General features: G+C 41.6%; 1 protein-coding gene across 10 annotated transcripts in view; it reads left to right on the top strand.

Moving 5' to 3' along the window:
• Window positions 1–17,934, top strand: part of LOC102293975 (adhesion G protein-coupled receptor L3) — a 274,148-nt gene that overhangs the window by 58,872 nt on the left and 197,342 nt on the right. For all 10 annotated transcript variants that reach the window (XM_042224361.1, XM_042224359.1, XM_042224362.1 and 7 more), the window contains exon 3: window positions 8,175–8,415. In XM_042224361.1, the coding sequence (XP_042080295.1) occupies window positions 8,361–8,415 (55 nt within the window). In that variant the 5' untranslated portion in view covers window positions 8,175–8,360. The remainder of the gene's footprint in view (window positions 1–8,174; window positions 8,416–17,934) is intronic.

The following is a 17,934-nucleotide window of genomic DNA, read 5'->3' as shown; positions in this document are numbered from 1 at the left end:
TGCGTTGCGTGTGTGTGTGTTTGTACAGTTGCGATTTCCCCTTCCTTCTCAAATCTGGCAGGGAATGAAGTGTCAATTGGAAAATTATGCAAATGCAGTTAGAGGGAATACAAAATGGAAGGAAATTGAGATCTGAAAAAGTCAAATACAAAGAAAGTAAATTGAGATTTTTCTGAGCAGATGCCCTCCAAACATGGATTCATCTCAGTTCAGACTGTGCTGAAAAATGACACCAGTAATTAGAAAAATGGTTGGGTTCGGCTTTGTTTCAAGCGTTGAAGGGTGCAGCTTGTATTATATTTCTTTGTTAGCTTTCTGGCTCGTATTCACAATGCTTCATGTGGTTTTCAACTGACCATATGTTGTTCATTCTGAAAGCAGTGGCTTGTAGATATTTTGAAAGCCAATCCAAACTAAACTTTTATTAGGAGGAAAATTCAGATATAGATTCCAGAGTTTCACAGCCGATAGCCTAGCTGTCTTTCCCCATATGTCCGTTCACACGGTTTGAGCTCAATGCTAATGTCAAGCTGTTAACATGACTTTGCCACAATTTGGATACACGAGTTGGAACATTGCAAAGTGGAAAATGACACACTTGCTTGTGTTCTCCATGAATTTCAACAGGGTTGTGTTCAAATCAAGCACAGAAATTGTGCCTTTACTGGAAAAGATGATTGCAGATTCTAACGTTAGCTTCGTAGGCAATCAGTTGCCAAGCCTCTGACCACAGACCAATACCGGTCCGTGAGTCGTTTAGTACCGGGCCGAGAGAGTTGAGGGTTGGGTGTGAAATTTATGGTTTTCGGGGCTTTTATCGTTATTTTTGAGTCGTTTTTATCATTAACTCAGTTTCCCTGGGTCTTTTCCCGTGTGTTATGAATAAATCTTCGGTTTTTTTGGTTTTATTTTGTTGTATTTATCCGCGAAACCTTAAAGGCCGGTCCATGAAAATATTGTTGGACGCAAACCGGTCCGTGGCGCTAAAAAGGATGTTCTACGCTCATATATGAAAAATTAACAAAGTCTAAATACAAATCAGTGCTATGAGATTCTTTCATTGCTCCCTGAATAACTAGCACTGGTACTGCTGTTGGTGACCCGTGTTCCCCTGCCGGCTGATTATTAGATGATACTACTTCTACTTTTGCGTTCTTCATCTGACGTTTTGACTGTTACAAGTCCATCATTCATAATGCCCTGCAAATAGCGCTATGTAATTTAAAAAGTAAAAAAAAAAAATATATTCAGAAAAACAAATAAATGAGTTTAGATACTCATTTGAATCAGTATCAGTACCAACAGACATGCAGGCACAAAACTCCTCCCCTCACTAGCAGCTGAACGTGTGAACAGTAACAAATATCTAAACGTTAGCCATGTGACTATTACCAATTACCCCACATTAGCCATCTATTAAGTTATTAAGTTAGCGGCTAATAATAAAAGCTAATGTTAATGTGGGTGGGAGGTAGGCAGGCAGCCAATGTCATCAGCCCTGCCCGTCTGCAAAGTTAAAGGACAGTGTTAATTCAACATAATTCGTTGTGTCTAAAAAGTGTAATGTTTCTGTTATGTAGCAGACTAAAGCAGAGAAAAGTCTAGCAGCAACAAGACAGAAACAATTGCAGCTTGTGTTGCAAACTCTATTTAATAAACTCTTTTATCAGCGACATAAATAATGTGCCAAGCCACCAGCAGCACAGTAAATAAACAGGCAGTTGCTGAACATATGCATGGACTAGTATTGTTGATTAACTTTATTTAAATATTTTTACTTAAAATTTTTCTTTATGTAATCTATTACAATTATTGGTATCAAAAATTGTATCTGTATCCGGTTGAAATTCCACTATTGTAACAACCCTCCTACACAATTTTAGCCATCTATAGTTTAGGATGCTGGCATGCTACCATGAAACAGATGGTGATGGGGAAGTATGGGTGAGATATTTCACTCAAAACCTGAAATCGTAATGCTTCTGTTGTGGCTACGTTGCCAAACGTGTACTGTGGCATTCAGTCGTGATAACCACCGATGTCAAAAGCCGGAAGCTGAAGAAATGGTTTTTACCTCAGAATTATATCCAACCCTGCCAATGCTATCCATCCGTATCTCTGAAAACAGCTGTGTCAGCACAACATAATGGCAATATATCGATGCTGCTGCCTAGAGGAAATCCATACTTTCCCTGAGGTTGCCTGGCGTTCAACGTTGAGGTCACTGTGTTTTATACCTATAAGCCCCGTTGTGCTCATACAAATGTGAGTATCTTTGCTTTGAGTGGTGTCTGCTTCAGTCTCCCGTAGCCACGTAATATGAGGCCCTTTTAGCTCGAATCCAAAATCAATCCTGGCCACATAATGACTTGCCGTGTTTGTGGGCACAGCATGCCAATTGCTCCTGCAAGGTGATTAATGGCCAACAGGTGAGGTTGTCATGGTAACCTGTCCACCTGAGCCAGTATGGCAACAACAGCTGACGTGAAGGCTGTACATTGAATCTAGTCAGTGATTAATTACCTTGAAACATCAGTTCACGTGATCCCCCCAAACCTTACGTCTTCCTCTCGCTTTTAATGGGTTTTATTCCTTTTTCAATCCATCATTCATTATCCCCCCTCTACCTCTCCCTTTCTGTCCTCCCATCCTCTTATCCTCTAGTCCTTTTTACTGTACATTCCTCCCCAATTCTCAATAGTCCATCCGTCTCTCTTTCCTGTCCTTCCTATTGCCCACCTCTTCCTCTCTCTCTTTCTTTTTCTTTGTCTGGGATCCATTTGTGCTGCATTAGGCAAGATATGCTGAGAGAAGAAGAGAGGGAGGATTGAAAGAAGGAAGACGTGGAAAATGGATAGTGCCTGAGCTTTGCATTATAATGGAGAACTGTCTCAAGGCAGATTTGCCCTGCCTTTAAACGACGCATCCATCTGCATTTATTCACTGCCTGTGTGTTTTTATTTCTCTCCCTTGTGGGAGTTCAGCTCATTCCTATAGCAACCCGGTGTACTGTTAAATATTTGTAATGGCAATTTGTTTTATTTGTTTTTGCACCCAGGTTTTTTTTTTTATTGTGCACACAAGTAATTTCCTCTAATGGATTGTGTTGCCATTGTCTTCCAGTTGGGAAGTGTCCTATGTGTCAGGAGGGGTTACAGTGCCTTTGTGTGCGAGGAGGAGCGGAGGTAGGGCCCCATTATTTAACCCAGGCCATCAGTCACACTCAACAAGCCTATCATATAGGAGCATTCAGACACTGTACAGGCTAAAGTTAGCGCTATTATCTGCCTGTCAGTGGCTAGCTGTGTTGGGGTCCCTTGTGGAAAAGCAATTGTATGAGTGAATGCCTTGCTGCTCACGTTGTCAGGCTCCAAGGATGCACGCAGTGCCTTTAAAAGACCACTCTCCATTTACCTTTGGTTTTTCACACCTTTCAGCTCGCATTAGCAAAGCGCAATTATGACATTTCAGCTGAGTTTAGCGTTATAAAATTGACCGCTCAATTTTAAGCCATCAGCAAGGTTTGGAAGCTCAACCGAGTGGAAAAAAATAATCTTTAACCGTAGACGGAAAGCATCATCTCGGTTTTAATCATCTCAGCTCATCTCTTAAGATTTCCGAGTGAGTGCTCATCAATCATACTGTATGCAGACAGTGGGCTTGATTAATATTCATTTTATATGAGACACTTCATTTGCATGAACACACTGTCTGTCTCATAAAAATTACCAAGCCCTCCCTGCCGGTGTGATAAGCATCTGGACACGAAGCAGTTGAAAATCGGAGACATGCTACTTAACCTGATCCTACTTCATTACATAGCGTTACGTGGGAGGGCTTCAAGCATGCGTGACTAGTTATATCGCACTTCGTATGTCCCCATCAGATAACAGCGAGGATCAAGTTTCGCATTGTTACGGCGACGCTGAATAGAAGGTCTCCGGATTAATAGAAATCATTTTCGGTTTCCTCAGGTCGTGAAGTGACGGAGAAGTGCCCACCGGGCCAGTGATGCGAATCAGCCCGATGGCTATCTCACCGTCTGTATTGGTGAAACGAGAGTGCTGTGTGTGATGAAATCCAACATTTATAGGGTTTAAAATGAAAATCTACAGTCAACGCCGGCCACAAGTCAAAGTGAGGAGTCACTAAAAAGATGTTATTTGCCCGGGGAACATTTTTCATAACATGGTCCAGATGATTTGAATTGTTCGTGTTTGCTTAAGTTTTTCGTTATATTAAAGATCTTTGGGTTCTGGACTGGACATCTTGGCCTTTAAGAGATTATAATGGAGAGCTCTTTTTATTTTGTGGCATTTTAAAAGGCAAGAAATCATATCTTACATCAAAACTAAGCCTGAGCAGTAATGAAAACAATGATTACACATAGCAATACATATCAGGCACTGTAGTAGGAGGACTTCTCTTTCTTTATCTCTGAGAATAGAAATGTGGGTCGTTTAATTATGTGTTTATAGTTTTAAGTTCTGCTTCCATGTAGGTACAGTTCAAGGATTTTTTTTTTTTGACTCATTGTTCACATCAGATTTTTATTCCGCTGGTTTAGGGAAAAAAATTATATTTACATCAGGTTATAATAAATTTGATTTTTTAAATGATATTTCCATAAAATTAATAAAATAACATTACTATTTACATTTTTAGTAACTTCTTATCCTTGTGCTCCACCTTTAGCAACAATGCCCGACAAGCATTAGCATTCCTGCGTTGTATTCGAAATTAAAATGCAAACACTCAATGAGTGAAATGTACCGTATACGTCTGATTTCTTATTCTGAAATATATTTCAGAGTTGATTTGTCTTCTTGACCCAAAGCAGAGTGAAGTGGTGCAGCAAACACAGTGCGGGGACAATGACTCGGATGTAAACTAGTAGTTGTGTATTTAAATATGTAAAGTACATGGAAAAAGCATGTAAAACAACTGGCATACTGTATTTGACTTCTGGTTATCTCTAATGCGCCGAAGCATTGGAGTAAAAACACAGGAAGCAGGAGAGCTTCTGTAAAATATATGAAACGGCCTCCAACAATTTTGCAGGAGAGGAATTACACCGTAATGGTGACGGGTACGGCAGCAAATCCCGAGGTATCGGTGTGTTACGATTTCCTTTTTGCATGCGTGTGTGGAATTTATTCAGGTTTTCCTATCCGGCTTTCCAAGATGATTTTTTTTTCATATCAGGTGTCATTGACAAAGCAGTCAACACAGCATGACTAATTACAACATAACACATTTGAGTCTCACCCGGTTGGAGGAGCACGGGAGCATTATCAATGTCAAGATTGCGTGAGGTGTTTAGTAGTAAATCAGCAAAGCCAAACATCTTCTTCTGTAGCTTTTAACACTGCAATGTCACACCAAAGGAGATGAGTGTTCAGCACGTTTAAAACAACGCTTCCACACATGATTAATGAACGTACACTTTTTAAATTTATTTATTTGGTGTTTTGATACCATCACCAGCTGTGGATCTGACTTATATTGTCTTAACAGATTTATGTCCGTCATTGCTTCCTGCTTTTTTTCTTTGCCATTCTTTTTTAATGCAGTCACGCAACACCCACCCCCTCGCCCCAACAACCACATTCCTTACTTTTCCTATCACCCGGCTCTGTCAGGTAAACTCTTCAGTTAATTAAAACTGTCAGGTTTCATCTTGGCTCCGTTGGCACGCACCACAGTTACAGAAAAAACCAAAACGACACCGACGAGGAAAAAAGTTGCGAGGGCCGTAATGAAGAAGTCTCCTTGATGTGGCTGAGAACAGACGCTACAGTTGTTGCTAGGTCTGCTAAATGTTGGCCAGCTTATCTAAGGGAGTTATCCTAAATCCCCCTCAGAACAAGTACCCTTGAAACGTCAGCACCATAATGTATCATAAGGCTCCTTCTGGAATACAAGACGAGCTGGCAATGCTGGACTAGCGCTCGGCCTTTTTTCTCCCCGCTTTCTCTAACGTTGAACAGGGTCCAAGCCTTTCTCATAAATATGTATTTTATGATGTGTTCTTTTGGCGCGCGATGCCAGTTTCAGTACCTAAGCCCACACTTTTTTCTTCTTCTACTCTTTTTTTGTTTTTTTGGTAGAGAAAATTAACAACTGTGATAGTGTTCTTCATTTTATGTGATAATTTCTTAAGTAACACCTGTGCAAGTAGTTGCTGGTTAATAGGCTGTGCTGTGAGATGTGCCGTGTACGCTCTCACTAGCACACACAAATTCTAATTGTCTCCATCCCACTGAAAAAAAGCTCTCCTGAGATATAGGGGGGAAACAAGCACATGCCAGCAATCCTAGCTTTGAACTTTGTCATATATATATAATTTTATTTTAATATTTTTAGTCTGCATTTTCCCAAACCTTATTATTTGCTATAAAACTCCAATTTGCCGCTTGGACAGAGTGATTATTCCTGGAATAATGTATTTTTTATTTTGTCAAGGCAGTCTCAGCATCCGATTTGATGTCATATTTAATTTAGCTCTCTGGCAGCTGTCAAAGTGTTTTAATAAAAGCGCTGTTTACTCATAAGGACATGGCTTTGATCAAGCACGCTCTTTCACACTGCTATTTTAACTTCTTTAGAGTCCCACAGTCATTTCTGCATGCACGGGACGGAGCGAACAGTACACCAGAGGGTGGTTCGGTAGATGGTCTCCAAACTCCGGTTGAGTTCACTCATGGAGGCCTGCCAAGACTTTGCTAATGAGCACTTTTAACCTCTAATATTACCCAAATGGCCTTCCTATGCAGAGACCAATGATAGGCTTCTGTAAAGTCCATTAATATCTGTTCAAAAAAATCTGATTAGCCTAATCGTGGCTTTTTGAATTAGGATTAAGGGCTAGATTCTGAGATGGGTTGAGTCGCCACTGCTTGCACAGCGTGGGAGCTGATATGGAAAATCTGATAAACGTGTTTTACTCGTGTAACTTGAGATTCTTATGTCAGTCAACTTCCCAAGTGCCGTGTCCTTTGACGCAGCGCTTGACCTTTCGCAACCAGATTTTCGTCCCTCCCGCAAAGGAATTAGCTCCCCCATAATATTGAATGTAGTACTGACAGCCTAATGTGCAGCAGTGGCGATTGTGTAATGGATGCCAGGATTATGTGCACTCTTTGACTTGTGTCGTTTTACAGAGATTACATTTCTGCAGCAGATCATGGCTGATGGTGGATAATAGAAGGGTTTTGTAGATGAGGGGGGGGGATAATCATTAAAGCTGATTTAACTTTAATATCATGGTATTTGTTTTATGGGGATCATATTATGAATCGCATCAGATTATATTGTTGATCCTTCTTTAACCGTGCACCCTATTATTCATTCACATCTCACTGTTATGTTACATATCTTCATTTTGAATAGTGGCACAGTTTTCAGGAATCGCCATGCAAAACATATTTGATGTTTGCAGCTCATTTTATGCTAAGTAGCACTAGCTTAGCAATGACTTCCTCCGTCAGGAGTTCACTCAGGGGGCCCTCTCACGGTGTTAGAGGAGGTTGAGGGCAGCTCTGCTTTGTGAACTGTTTTGCCGACTAGAATTTTGGAAAGAAGCCCAGCAGCAGCACAGCAGAAAAATGTCCATCGGTGCAAAATCTCAAACTGCTAAGTTATGGTTCTTACCCGCAGGAAAGTGAAAACACTAGTGCGTTTCTTATGTCAATTGCCATCAATCCTTGAGAGAATACATGAGGTCTGGAGCACATATGCATAACCAATTCTCCAAATACAGCAGCGTGTGCTTCATCGCTCAGTGTTCGCCTCTCTGTGGGAGTGATTTGTTGGTAAGGTGTAAGGAGTTAACACTTCGGCGAGCAAACAACAACAGAATATCCAAAAATACCTTTTGTGGTTTGCGCTCTCTTAGCGTCTGGTTGATCACGCCTGGTATGAGTTCATATGACTGCAGACTGAGCAACTTGCACTGTGTCACTCGATGGCGACTTGAAACCCACAGTGCCATAAGGGCTGTGCATAAGGATTTATAAAGCCACGGGCATCCATCTGCCGCGCTTCTTACTGGAAAAGACAACAGTCCGATTGTTCACCAAGAAGTTTTTTGAGATCCCAAACCTCATTTACTTCCTGTCTTCTGTTCAGCTCATAGGCATGTTGTTTTTTTGTTGTTGTTTTGTTTCTGACAGACTTTGGAAGGCATCTGGAATCCGAGCAACAAGGCTTGCTGCGGTCCTGTGGGAAGTGTGGCGCAGTGGAGGGATCGGTGCCATAAAGGAAGCACCCAGCTGGGGCATTTGCCAGCAAAACACTGAGTACTGAACTTATCTGGGACCTTCAGCAGCGGGCGGTAAGAGGAGGAGGAGGAGGAGGCCATGTTGACCGCACGCCTGCTAGTCCTCGCCAGCCTCTTCGCACCAGCCGCACTGGGTGAGTTTGGCTCATTAAAGCAAGTGTTTGTGTCTGTGTGGATGTGCAGATGCAGGCACAAAACATGCCTCTTGCGTTTCCTGATTGGCATGATTTGAAGCTGTATCAGAATTTCATGTGTTCACTACTTAAGTGCCGGATTCTGTCAGCCAACTGCAGTAAAAGCCTCTGACTTTATGTCTGTCTTGTTTTCGCCGTCTATGCAGCTCCTCTCACTAATTAGCAGTTATTTTTACTCCCAAAACTCGCAGAAACTTTTTTTCCCTACACTTTTCTTCTTTTGATTTTTCTGTCTGTTTTTTTTTTTTTTTCTGTGATTTTTCGATCTATTTTTAGATCTGTCCCTCTTACTCTTGGCTCCATCTCTTGCTCTCCTGGCAATAGAAAAATGAACTGAAATTACTTTCAAAGAATCACTAACGCCGCGCTGGCTTTGTGGCGTACGTTTAGGATTGTTGAAAGTTGCAAGAATTAGGGAGGGAAAAGAAGAAAAAAAGGAGATCTTTTATCACTTCATGAATTAAGATCTTAAGATTAATTTGCAAGGTCTTTCTTTTACCACGTCTCTGTAAACGGAAATCGCAGCGTTTCCCCTTGGCCTTCTGTGGATTGTTTCAGAGGCAAAGTAAATGAAGTCATTTAAATTCAGATTAAAAGTAGTCAGTGGTGGAGGTCTGGTAGCTCGGGGTGTGGATGCGGCTTGGGTTTAGATGTAGGGAGTGACGGGGAGTGGGGCAATGGCCCATAAAAATGTTAATTTAATATGGCGAGAACCATTAATGGGAGATTTGAGGCTAATTGAATTGTTTTTGTGCTGTGATATCTGTGGATGGGATGGGATTGTGTGTGTGGGGGGAGGGCAGGTAAAAAGCACACTTCTTCGGTTTTCCTTAATGCTCAGAAGAAGGTCAGGAGGCCAACAATACGTTGCAGGCTACATCCGTCTTTAGAGAGATCCATTGAGTAAAGGTTTAGGCATTACCAGGTAGTCGAACTGAAAATGAAAATTCATTTTTGCAAAAGAAAGGACTATTTATAAAGCTGTCTCGACTCCCTCCTTTGAGGAATGCAGGATGAACTCGGTGCTGTGTGGGTAAGAGCTGTTGATGATTGCCACTATTGAAAGTCTGGTGGGAAGGAGTGCTAATGATGGCGAGCTAGGCTTCCTTTTCCCAGTGGAGCACTGTTAGCCTAGCGTTCTAGGTCCTGTTTTCGGGTTGAAATACAAACTTGTCGGCACAATGGGACCTCGCAAATGTGCAGTGGCACTTGGTTTAAATAATTGGTGATAGTAGTTGATAGCTACTGAAACGTGGGCTTGTTAAAAGAGGGAGGCGTGGGACAGGGAGCATTTTTCTCTTGCATTTTTGCAACAATGCGAGTGGCCACTGGGACCGAGGCTGACTGGTAGCACTACGGCTACCTCCTACTGTACTACCCATGGGGGCCACTCACATGATCATAAGCATTAAGTTTTAACACCAACTCCAAAAAAGAGGGTTCGTTGTCATTTAGGTTAATTTGAGAATTCAAAAATAAAAAATATCAAAAGTGCTTTAACTCCACAGCTGATCACAGATGAGTAACGATCAAAACACGCACTGATAGAAATAACGGATTCGTGAGTTTCCCCTGAAACAGGCAGGTAGCTAACACATCCAGACATGAGTATGGGACAAGTGGACATATGCTGTGCTTCTGAATGTAAAACCTTATGAATTTTAAAGTTTACCCTAAGCCTTTATGTCCGTTACTTAAAAAATATAACCTTCTGAAAAATAAGAGTGCATTTGGATAATAAAAACCAGGGTGCCTTGCTCAATTAGAACTAAAGGCAAGCGAGCAGCTTTTTATAACAGTGTTTTAAAAAGGTGGGTTGCTCCAAAGATTAAGAGCCGCCATTGAAAATGCTCTATCGCCTCGGCTTTTATGTCTGAATCTAGCAGTTTTCAAGAACAGCCTCAAATATTTATTAGCGAGGGCTGTTTGACAGCATAAAAAAATGATATACATAGACAAGAGGAGCCATTTCCTCCTTATAACACAACTTATTCTCTATTGTATCAAAGTAGATTTTGTTAAAATAAATGACAGTAGTAAAATAAAACCCAGTAAACTGATGTGTGATCAAGCATCAGCATAAATGTCAAAGCACACACACTAATGCTTAACTAATACTGTTACGAGCAGCACAAAGGCACTCATATATCCATATACAAGCAGCCATATTTAGAGCAGACACTCTGTGTGGTCACTGTTGTTAGTCCCTTTGACCTTTCATTTGATTAGCATTGACTGTAAAGTGCTGCTTAAAATAGATATGTCAGTCAAGCTGCGCAGAAGCACCTCTTGGGCTATCTGTGTTAAATTCTGCCTGCATCAAAATCGGCTGCTTTTCACCTGCAATTAATTCTCTTAAAGCTGCAGCTTTACTGGAGGAATCTCCCGTCTTTGGAATGAGAGCGTTCGCACGTGTCGTCATCAGAAAGATGCATAACGATCGTCTGCCGGTTGGACAAACAACTGTAGGATTACACAGACGCAGCCCATTAGAAAGCGCCCCCGGGGGTGGAGGTGAAGTGGTTGAAATAAGGCAGACATCCGAGAAATGTGGCTGAAACGTGTCAGCTGTAGACGCCCTGTGACGTTCAGTTTATGGAAAGGAAGTAAGGTCTGTCTTTTGCGTGTTTTAGCGCCGCCATAAATCCAGTATACTTCACATTTATTGAAGTGTTTTTCCCCCCCAAGCATAACACGACTGCATTTTCCTTTCTTTTTCTTTTTTCCTCTCGGCTGCATTTATTTTACGTCAGTATGGTGTGAATAAGATGGGAGAAAAGCGAATTCATCAGTCTTAAAATCTGTTTGCGATCATTTGAAAAAAACGGTCAGCTGCGGGGCTCGCGTGATTTCTCGGAAACGGGCCGAACCATGCGAAAACACCTTCACAGTCCTTTAAATCAATCATCCTGCTCTCTCTGTGATCAACCTCTCCTTCATCGGCGAGTAATAGGTGACGTCGAACTCGTAAACCACCGACTCCGTAAGGCAAAAAACCAGCCGCACTGGTGCATTTCGTAGCAGATTTAGTGGCTGACACCCAGTAAATAATTTGACATGTTCATCAAGAGCAATCATTTAATACTCAGCCTCGTCCTGATGCTATGAGCAGACGTGGCCAGATGTTGCCAGTGAACTGTTTTGCAGCTGGGGGAAGCTTGAGAGGGAATATTCACCACAATGTCATTGTGCATGTTTCACCCTGAGAGTGTTGGAAATGTGTACTCTGGGGGATGATGGCCTACTTTGGCATCTATATTCCCTTTTGTCTGAAAGTCAGGCACACGCAACCTCGTGCGCGCACACGCTGACTAGCGTCAAGCAAAAGAAACTAGCACCGTTCCCACTGACACACATGCAAAGTTGCACTTTTAATAATCACAGTACACATGCACGCTGATGCATTCGCCACTTTAGCCTAAGAGGCTGGAATAGAAGCCCAACAGTGGCCTTCCTTGTCTTTTTTTTTCTTCTTTTTTTGCTGTTGAGCAGAATGAGGAATATTTCTGGACAACCGTCACAGCAGCGAGATTAAAAAAGAAAAGAAAGTCAAGGAGAGAACGCAGCTTAAGGAGCGTTAAGGATGCGTGGCTGTTTGTACGTGGGTGGCTCTTTGTTTGCTTGTATGCGAGTGTGTGTGCTTCCCTATCATCTTCTGGTTTGTGCGCGAGTGGAGCTACAAAGTCCGTGCCAGATTAATAAAAAGTTCCATCCCTGATGCTGTCACGGGGGCTTGAAAAATAGGCAGAACGCAACCTTGGCGTTGTTTCGGTAAGATCAACTAACAAAAGGAAAAAGCAGTGTCCCGAACACTCGAGCCATGCCAGAGCGGCGCATTAATCATGCGTTTCTCCGCATGTAAAATCCTCCTGGATGACTTTTAGATTCATTCCGCTTAATACTGCCCCGTGCAATCGCAGACATCGGCGTGTTATAATGGATGACGGCTCAAGAAACAAATTTAGGAGACGAAGAACATGAAGTCTGACTCTTGGTTGTACGGTCAGATACAAGCGCAGGCATCAAGCGTGGAACCAGATATCATCCTGCTGGGTGAGGAGGGGTTGGTAGGTAATGAGGAATGGATGAGGCAGCAAGACAGATGTGTGCCTGCCACATCTGTTCAGCGTTTGTTAGGTGTTGCACTGGTAGGGTAGGTTTTTGTATCTTGCAGAACAATGTTGGGTAATTGGCAGTTCTGCAGATGAACATACATAACGTCCGTCTCGCATGCCTGCATTCTCTTGCAGGCCTTAAACAAAGCCTTACGAACAACCCTCTCTTTCTCACATTCCCGTATCATCATTAATATGCTAAGGTTAGCTGTGTCTAACCAAACAAGAGCATTAAACTCTGACGTCAGGCTCGCTGTTCCCGTACCCGATCCACTTAATTAATCTTCTCCTGCCAGGGCACTGACTCCATCCGCCAAGGCATCCCTGGATTTGCCTAATTTGCTTAATTAATTAAACAAATGATTTATTTGAGCTCATATTTCAAAGCGGCAGAAAGTTCTTTGTAGAGCCTACTGAGGCATGTGCTGTTGTGTTGTGACTGCGAGATGCCTCTTCAAGCATTGCAAATAAGTGGGCTTCGGAGTGGGTGGATGTCAATCATTCATTTGCACCAGCATAATGTACATGCATATACAGCACTTTGGGGCAGGGATAAATTATATATGCATTAGAAGGCGACGTTAGATGAAGAAAAAAACCAAACAACAGGACTTTATTTAGACAGGCATTGTGTTGCTTTGGTAAGAGTAAATCGAGAGTTCGACGACTGTAGCGTTTGTACAGCAGTCTTCACTGAATGGTTTTTGTGGTATGAGGCAGGTATCGGCCTCTCATGTAATAAGCAATCACAAAACAAACATGTCTATTCATTATTTAAACTTTCAGGTCAAGCCAGTGTTCAGTCCTTTTGAGTGCCATGCCCATTCCTATTATCTACCATCCATTTTGCATAGCGTATCCGATATCAATTTATTTTGTCTAACTCTATTGCATATTTTTTTGCATGGGTGCAATCCACCCATATTATTTGTATCTATTTGACGTGCAGCCAGACATAGGGACACTGACTAGGGATGTCACCAGAACTGATATTTAAGGTACACATTTTCACTCCCAAAGCGAAACATTTTACGCTAGGTGACAAATCGTCTGTATATTACGCTTCCGGGCACCCAACACGTCCCTATATTACGAGATCGGAAAAGTTAGGAAACGTGAGAACCGTTTGGAATGAATTTACACATGTACGTTTATTTGACTTAAATTGGAAAACAGAATCTAACGTCATTAAAGTGGTGGTTAAGGTTAGGGTTAGGGCTGTGATACATGGCTGGAACGTGTATTACCACGGGAGCGTCACTCTAATGGATTTCATCCATAACCCTGTGCGTAGCATAAGAACACGGATGGTCACCCTTCGCGTGCCTCAGGAACGCCTCGGGACGTGACAAATCGTCGGTATATTACCCCTCGTGAGTGAAAACGGGCTGGATATTGAAATTCTGAAAAGCCACTTGTTTTTTGGCATCAAGTCAACAGAAGTGCAGCAAATAAACCGAGCTGTAGCTGAATGCATTCACAAACACTATTGTTCTAATCTTTATCTTTAAAAAATTACTCTTAATTGTGTTTTTTCCCCCCTGTGGTATCAAAGGAGTAGCAAGTATGCACTATTTCCTGCATATTAGTATTTAGTTTGAAATCCTAGCACTGTGACAACCACAACGCTTGTTAATTTTTCTTAGTTTAGCATCCTTAATTCTAAATTGTAAAATTAATAAATACTTAAATAACGAAAAGCTACTACACCACACCCACAGAAATCAGCCTTCTTTGAGGACCTTGAATGTCATTGCAAGATTTCATGAAAATTTGTTGAGATATTTTAGCATTAATCAAGCTTCCATCCCCCTGAGTCACAGTAAAAACTTTTAGTTCCAGCTGTATTTTTTGTTAGGGCGCAGTCCTTGTTGTGCAAAACGGTATGCCTCATTGACTGGGCGAGGCGAGTATGGCTTTTAAAGTATATATGTGCTTATTTCTAGCACTTGAGGGAAGTCTTGACTTCATTTCAAAGCCACGGATTTTAATCAAATAATAAAGAAACGTGTGAGAGGGTTTTTTTTAAATTGATATTATAATAAAAGATGGATTGCTTTGAAAATGGTTTTTATGATATACTTTAAAATGCCTCTGGTTGAATGCATTAACAGGTTTATTTCTCTTTTTAATTTGCATCCCTATTATAGTTTTACAATAAACCCCACAAGACTTACTAAAACAAACAACATGCATATTTGGACAAATCAAATTTTACACCCACCCTAAGGATGGGTTGCACAGCTGCCACTTGAATGACAGCTTATTTCAAGTTTTCACTTTTAGTTTCAGTTGTTAGGACGTGTTGCATCGTTTGAATACAAGTTTTTCAATTAGATTTAAATATGCAGCGCTGAAAGACTCGTCATCTTTGGATTCGGTTGAATTTTCCACGTCCGCGTAATATATTTTGTGTGGCGTTTGGCATCAAACATTCCCTTCTCTTTTTATGTCCTTCTGTAATGAGTGAAAAATCAATACCTGCTTGATATGGGGAATAAAAAAATGGCCCTTGCTGCCCGTGGCATCTGTAGTGACGGCTTGACATTGCCAAATTGCTGTCAGAACGTGCAACCCAAGAGGAATGAATGACAGTAACATTAAGAATGGCAGGGTGGGGTTAAATACCTCTCCATGTTTTATAGGTGTCTGCACCGGGACCTGTGTATATCTTCCAAATACATGAATTAGAATCTCAATTCACTCAACCTACTTGCACAAGCATAATTTGCTAAGCGCTGAATGATGCCATTTAAAGTGGACTTGGAGCTGGCCGAATGGTGTTTAATGAGGACAGATATTGACAGCAAGGTCAAGTGGCAGTGGATGTTAGTTTACATTAGACTGCATAATGTGTATGTGTTTTGTAGTGTCCGGAAGGCTGGAGGGAGAATTGCTAAGTAACCCCGCAGACCAGCTCGCACAGCAGAAATGGTGGGCGTAGAATACCACAGGGTTTCCCACACTGCATAACAGCAGGGGTCAGGGAGTAATTTAGGGTGTGGGCGGAATGTGAGGAGCAGGAAGGGCAAAAAAGAAACCAAGCAGAGAGACAATGCACTGACCCATGCTTTACTCAATTTGTGAAATTAATGACCTTTTTCTTATTTTGTGAAATCCATGTTTATTCCCATCGTCTGTGGAATAACTGTGCATGTGCTGTGCATGTATGTGAGATATGGGATTTGTATTCTGATGGCACATTAGGTGCAGTGACAGACTGTGCATGTGATTACATGTAGCGATATTAAGACACTGCAGTGCTGTATATGCTAATCTTTCAGCTTGGAAGGATTGCCCCCCTCCTCCTCCAAGCACTGTTTCCACCATAAGGCTTTCACAATCACGGATGAGGGTATGATGATGGTGGTGAAACTGTGTCCCAACCACCCACATAATGAATTGCTGCTGCAGCAGTGCATGATTTAAACATGCCTTGAGGCATACTGTACGCATTTTGCTAATTACTCAGATTACAATCTGTCATTCCCAAGCACATGTTGCTAATAGTGTGAGTTGATATTTGCATAGATGTCTGTGTTTATGTGGTTGGGAACTGGGATATTTCCATCTTAATATCTGTCTGTTTATTAGTTCCTATTTATCTCTCTAAATACACGGTTCAAAATGAGATCAGCATTCTGTTCAACACAATTGAGATTTGATATTTTTACCCTCGTAAAATTAAATAAATGATAGCAAAAGTAATCATTGTAATCAATTTGCATCCTATTTGGGCTTTAAAGAGAACATTTTTAATTCAATCCTAAAACTTACCTCACAACAACTGCAGCTGTTTAGTTAATAGCTAGAAATGCTTAGCTATTACAGTCTAGCTAAACGGCCTAGCTAAACAGCCTAGCTAGACATTCTAGCTATTAGCTAGGTTGTCTAGATGAAATTACTATTCTATTCAGCACAGCTGGGATTTGATATTTTTACATTCTTAAAATAAAAAAGTTGATGCTAAAACTAATCATTGTAATCAACCTAGCTGTTAGCAAGACTAGCTATCACTGTCTAGTTAGACCGAGACGGTCTACTGAGTCTAGCTAATAGCTAAACAGCTAATAGCTAAACTGCCAACTTGTTACCAGTGTCTTTCACATTAAGGGCAGCACTGACCAAGTTGTGGTGTTTTGGCACTGGTGGGCGATGCTGAGGTCTCATATCAGTGGAACGTGTTTTTTCTGTTGGCCCAACCGAGAGACATTTTAACTTTCTGTTGATAAAGAAATTAGCATAACGGCTCCCTGTTGCCAAAACAAAAAAACAGCCTTGCAAATGAAGAGCATATTACAGTAGCCTTATTATGTACAGTACAGTACAATGAGGGAATGTTAATTTGCACATTATCAGTACATCTTTTGCTGCATGTGGCATTATTGCTGTTGTTCAGCCTTGTAGGAGCAATTGAGAGCATGAGACAAATGCAGAGGAAAATACAGGTGCCTTCTTTTGTGGGACTCGGAGGACGTGTGAAGCAATACCTCCTTTATTTGACCAACAAAGGGAATAATTGAAAAACAAAAGTGGCAAAGGATTAATCAGCCACTGCTCCTTTTGATCTCCTTTCCTTCCCTTATGTGGCACTTGAGCTAACAGGGTGAATTTTAATGTATTCATTCACAAACAAAGATCCAATGCCATTTTGCCTCAAACTAAAGTTCACCACAGATGCAGCAGGCCAATTATAGTCAAGGTAGCATGGGACCCTGCTCTCTCTTCCCTCAGCTCTATCATTGAATAAACCAACCATGCACAGTGAATCAATATTGAGTATTGTAAAGTGTGCATTTATAGCAAAAGTATAGGGGGATCAAATGATACCGTGGCACAGATTAGCCCATGAGAGCTCGAGAAGAACAGAGAGGGGTAAGAAGCGATAGAGTTAGTTGCATGGGGGTGGGGACGATACTAGAGATGGCCTTCAGTATAGCCCAGTGGCCTTGTAGAGGAATTCAATACATCCATTGACAAAAGAAGGCTTCCATTGTAGAGGAACCAGCCTCCTTTGGGAAGCTGGTCCATTTCCTTATTAATTGTGCTCTCATTAAAATAAAAGGAAGGAGAGAGGGGAATGGATAGCCCGAGAGTAATGGTAGCTCCTCAGCGTGGCCTCCTTGTTTGGAAGGATGCCAGGGTCAAGTAGTTTACAGTTCCAGTGCTTTGCACTGGGTGGAAAATACAGTGTAGTTTATGTGTTTTATGTACTGCATGAGCAGCGCACACACACACACTCCCTCTCCCTCTTTATTATCTTTCTTTCAAACCCTCCCACACAGAAGGACACAAATCTTCCATAGTGCTCCCCTCCCGCTGCATCCTCTGCAGATGTACAGTA

Source organism: Haplochromis burtoni, unplaced genomic scaffold (genome assembly GCF_018398535.1).
Source record: "Haplochromis burtoni strain Fernald_Lab_line unplaced genomic scaffold, NCSU_Asbu1 Contig_136, whole genome shotgun sequence".
Classification (NCBI taxonomy): domain Eukaryota; kingdom Metazoa; phylum Chordata; class Actinopteri; order Cichliformes; family Cichlidae; genus Haplochromis; species Haplochromis burtoni.
This window is presented reverse-complemented; position numbering and strand designations above follow the sequence as displayed.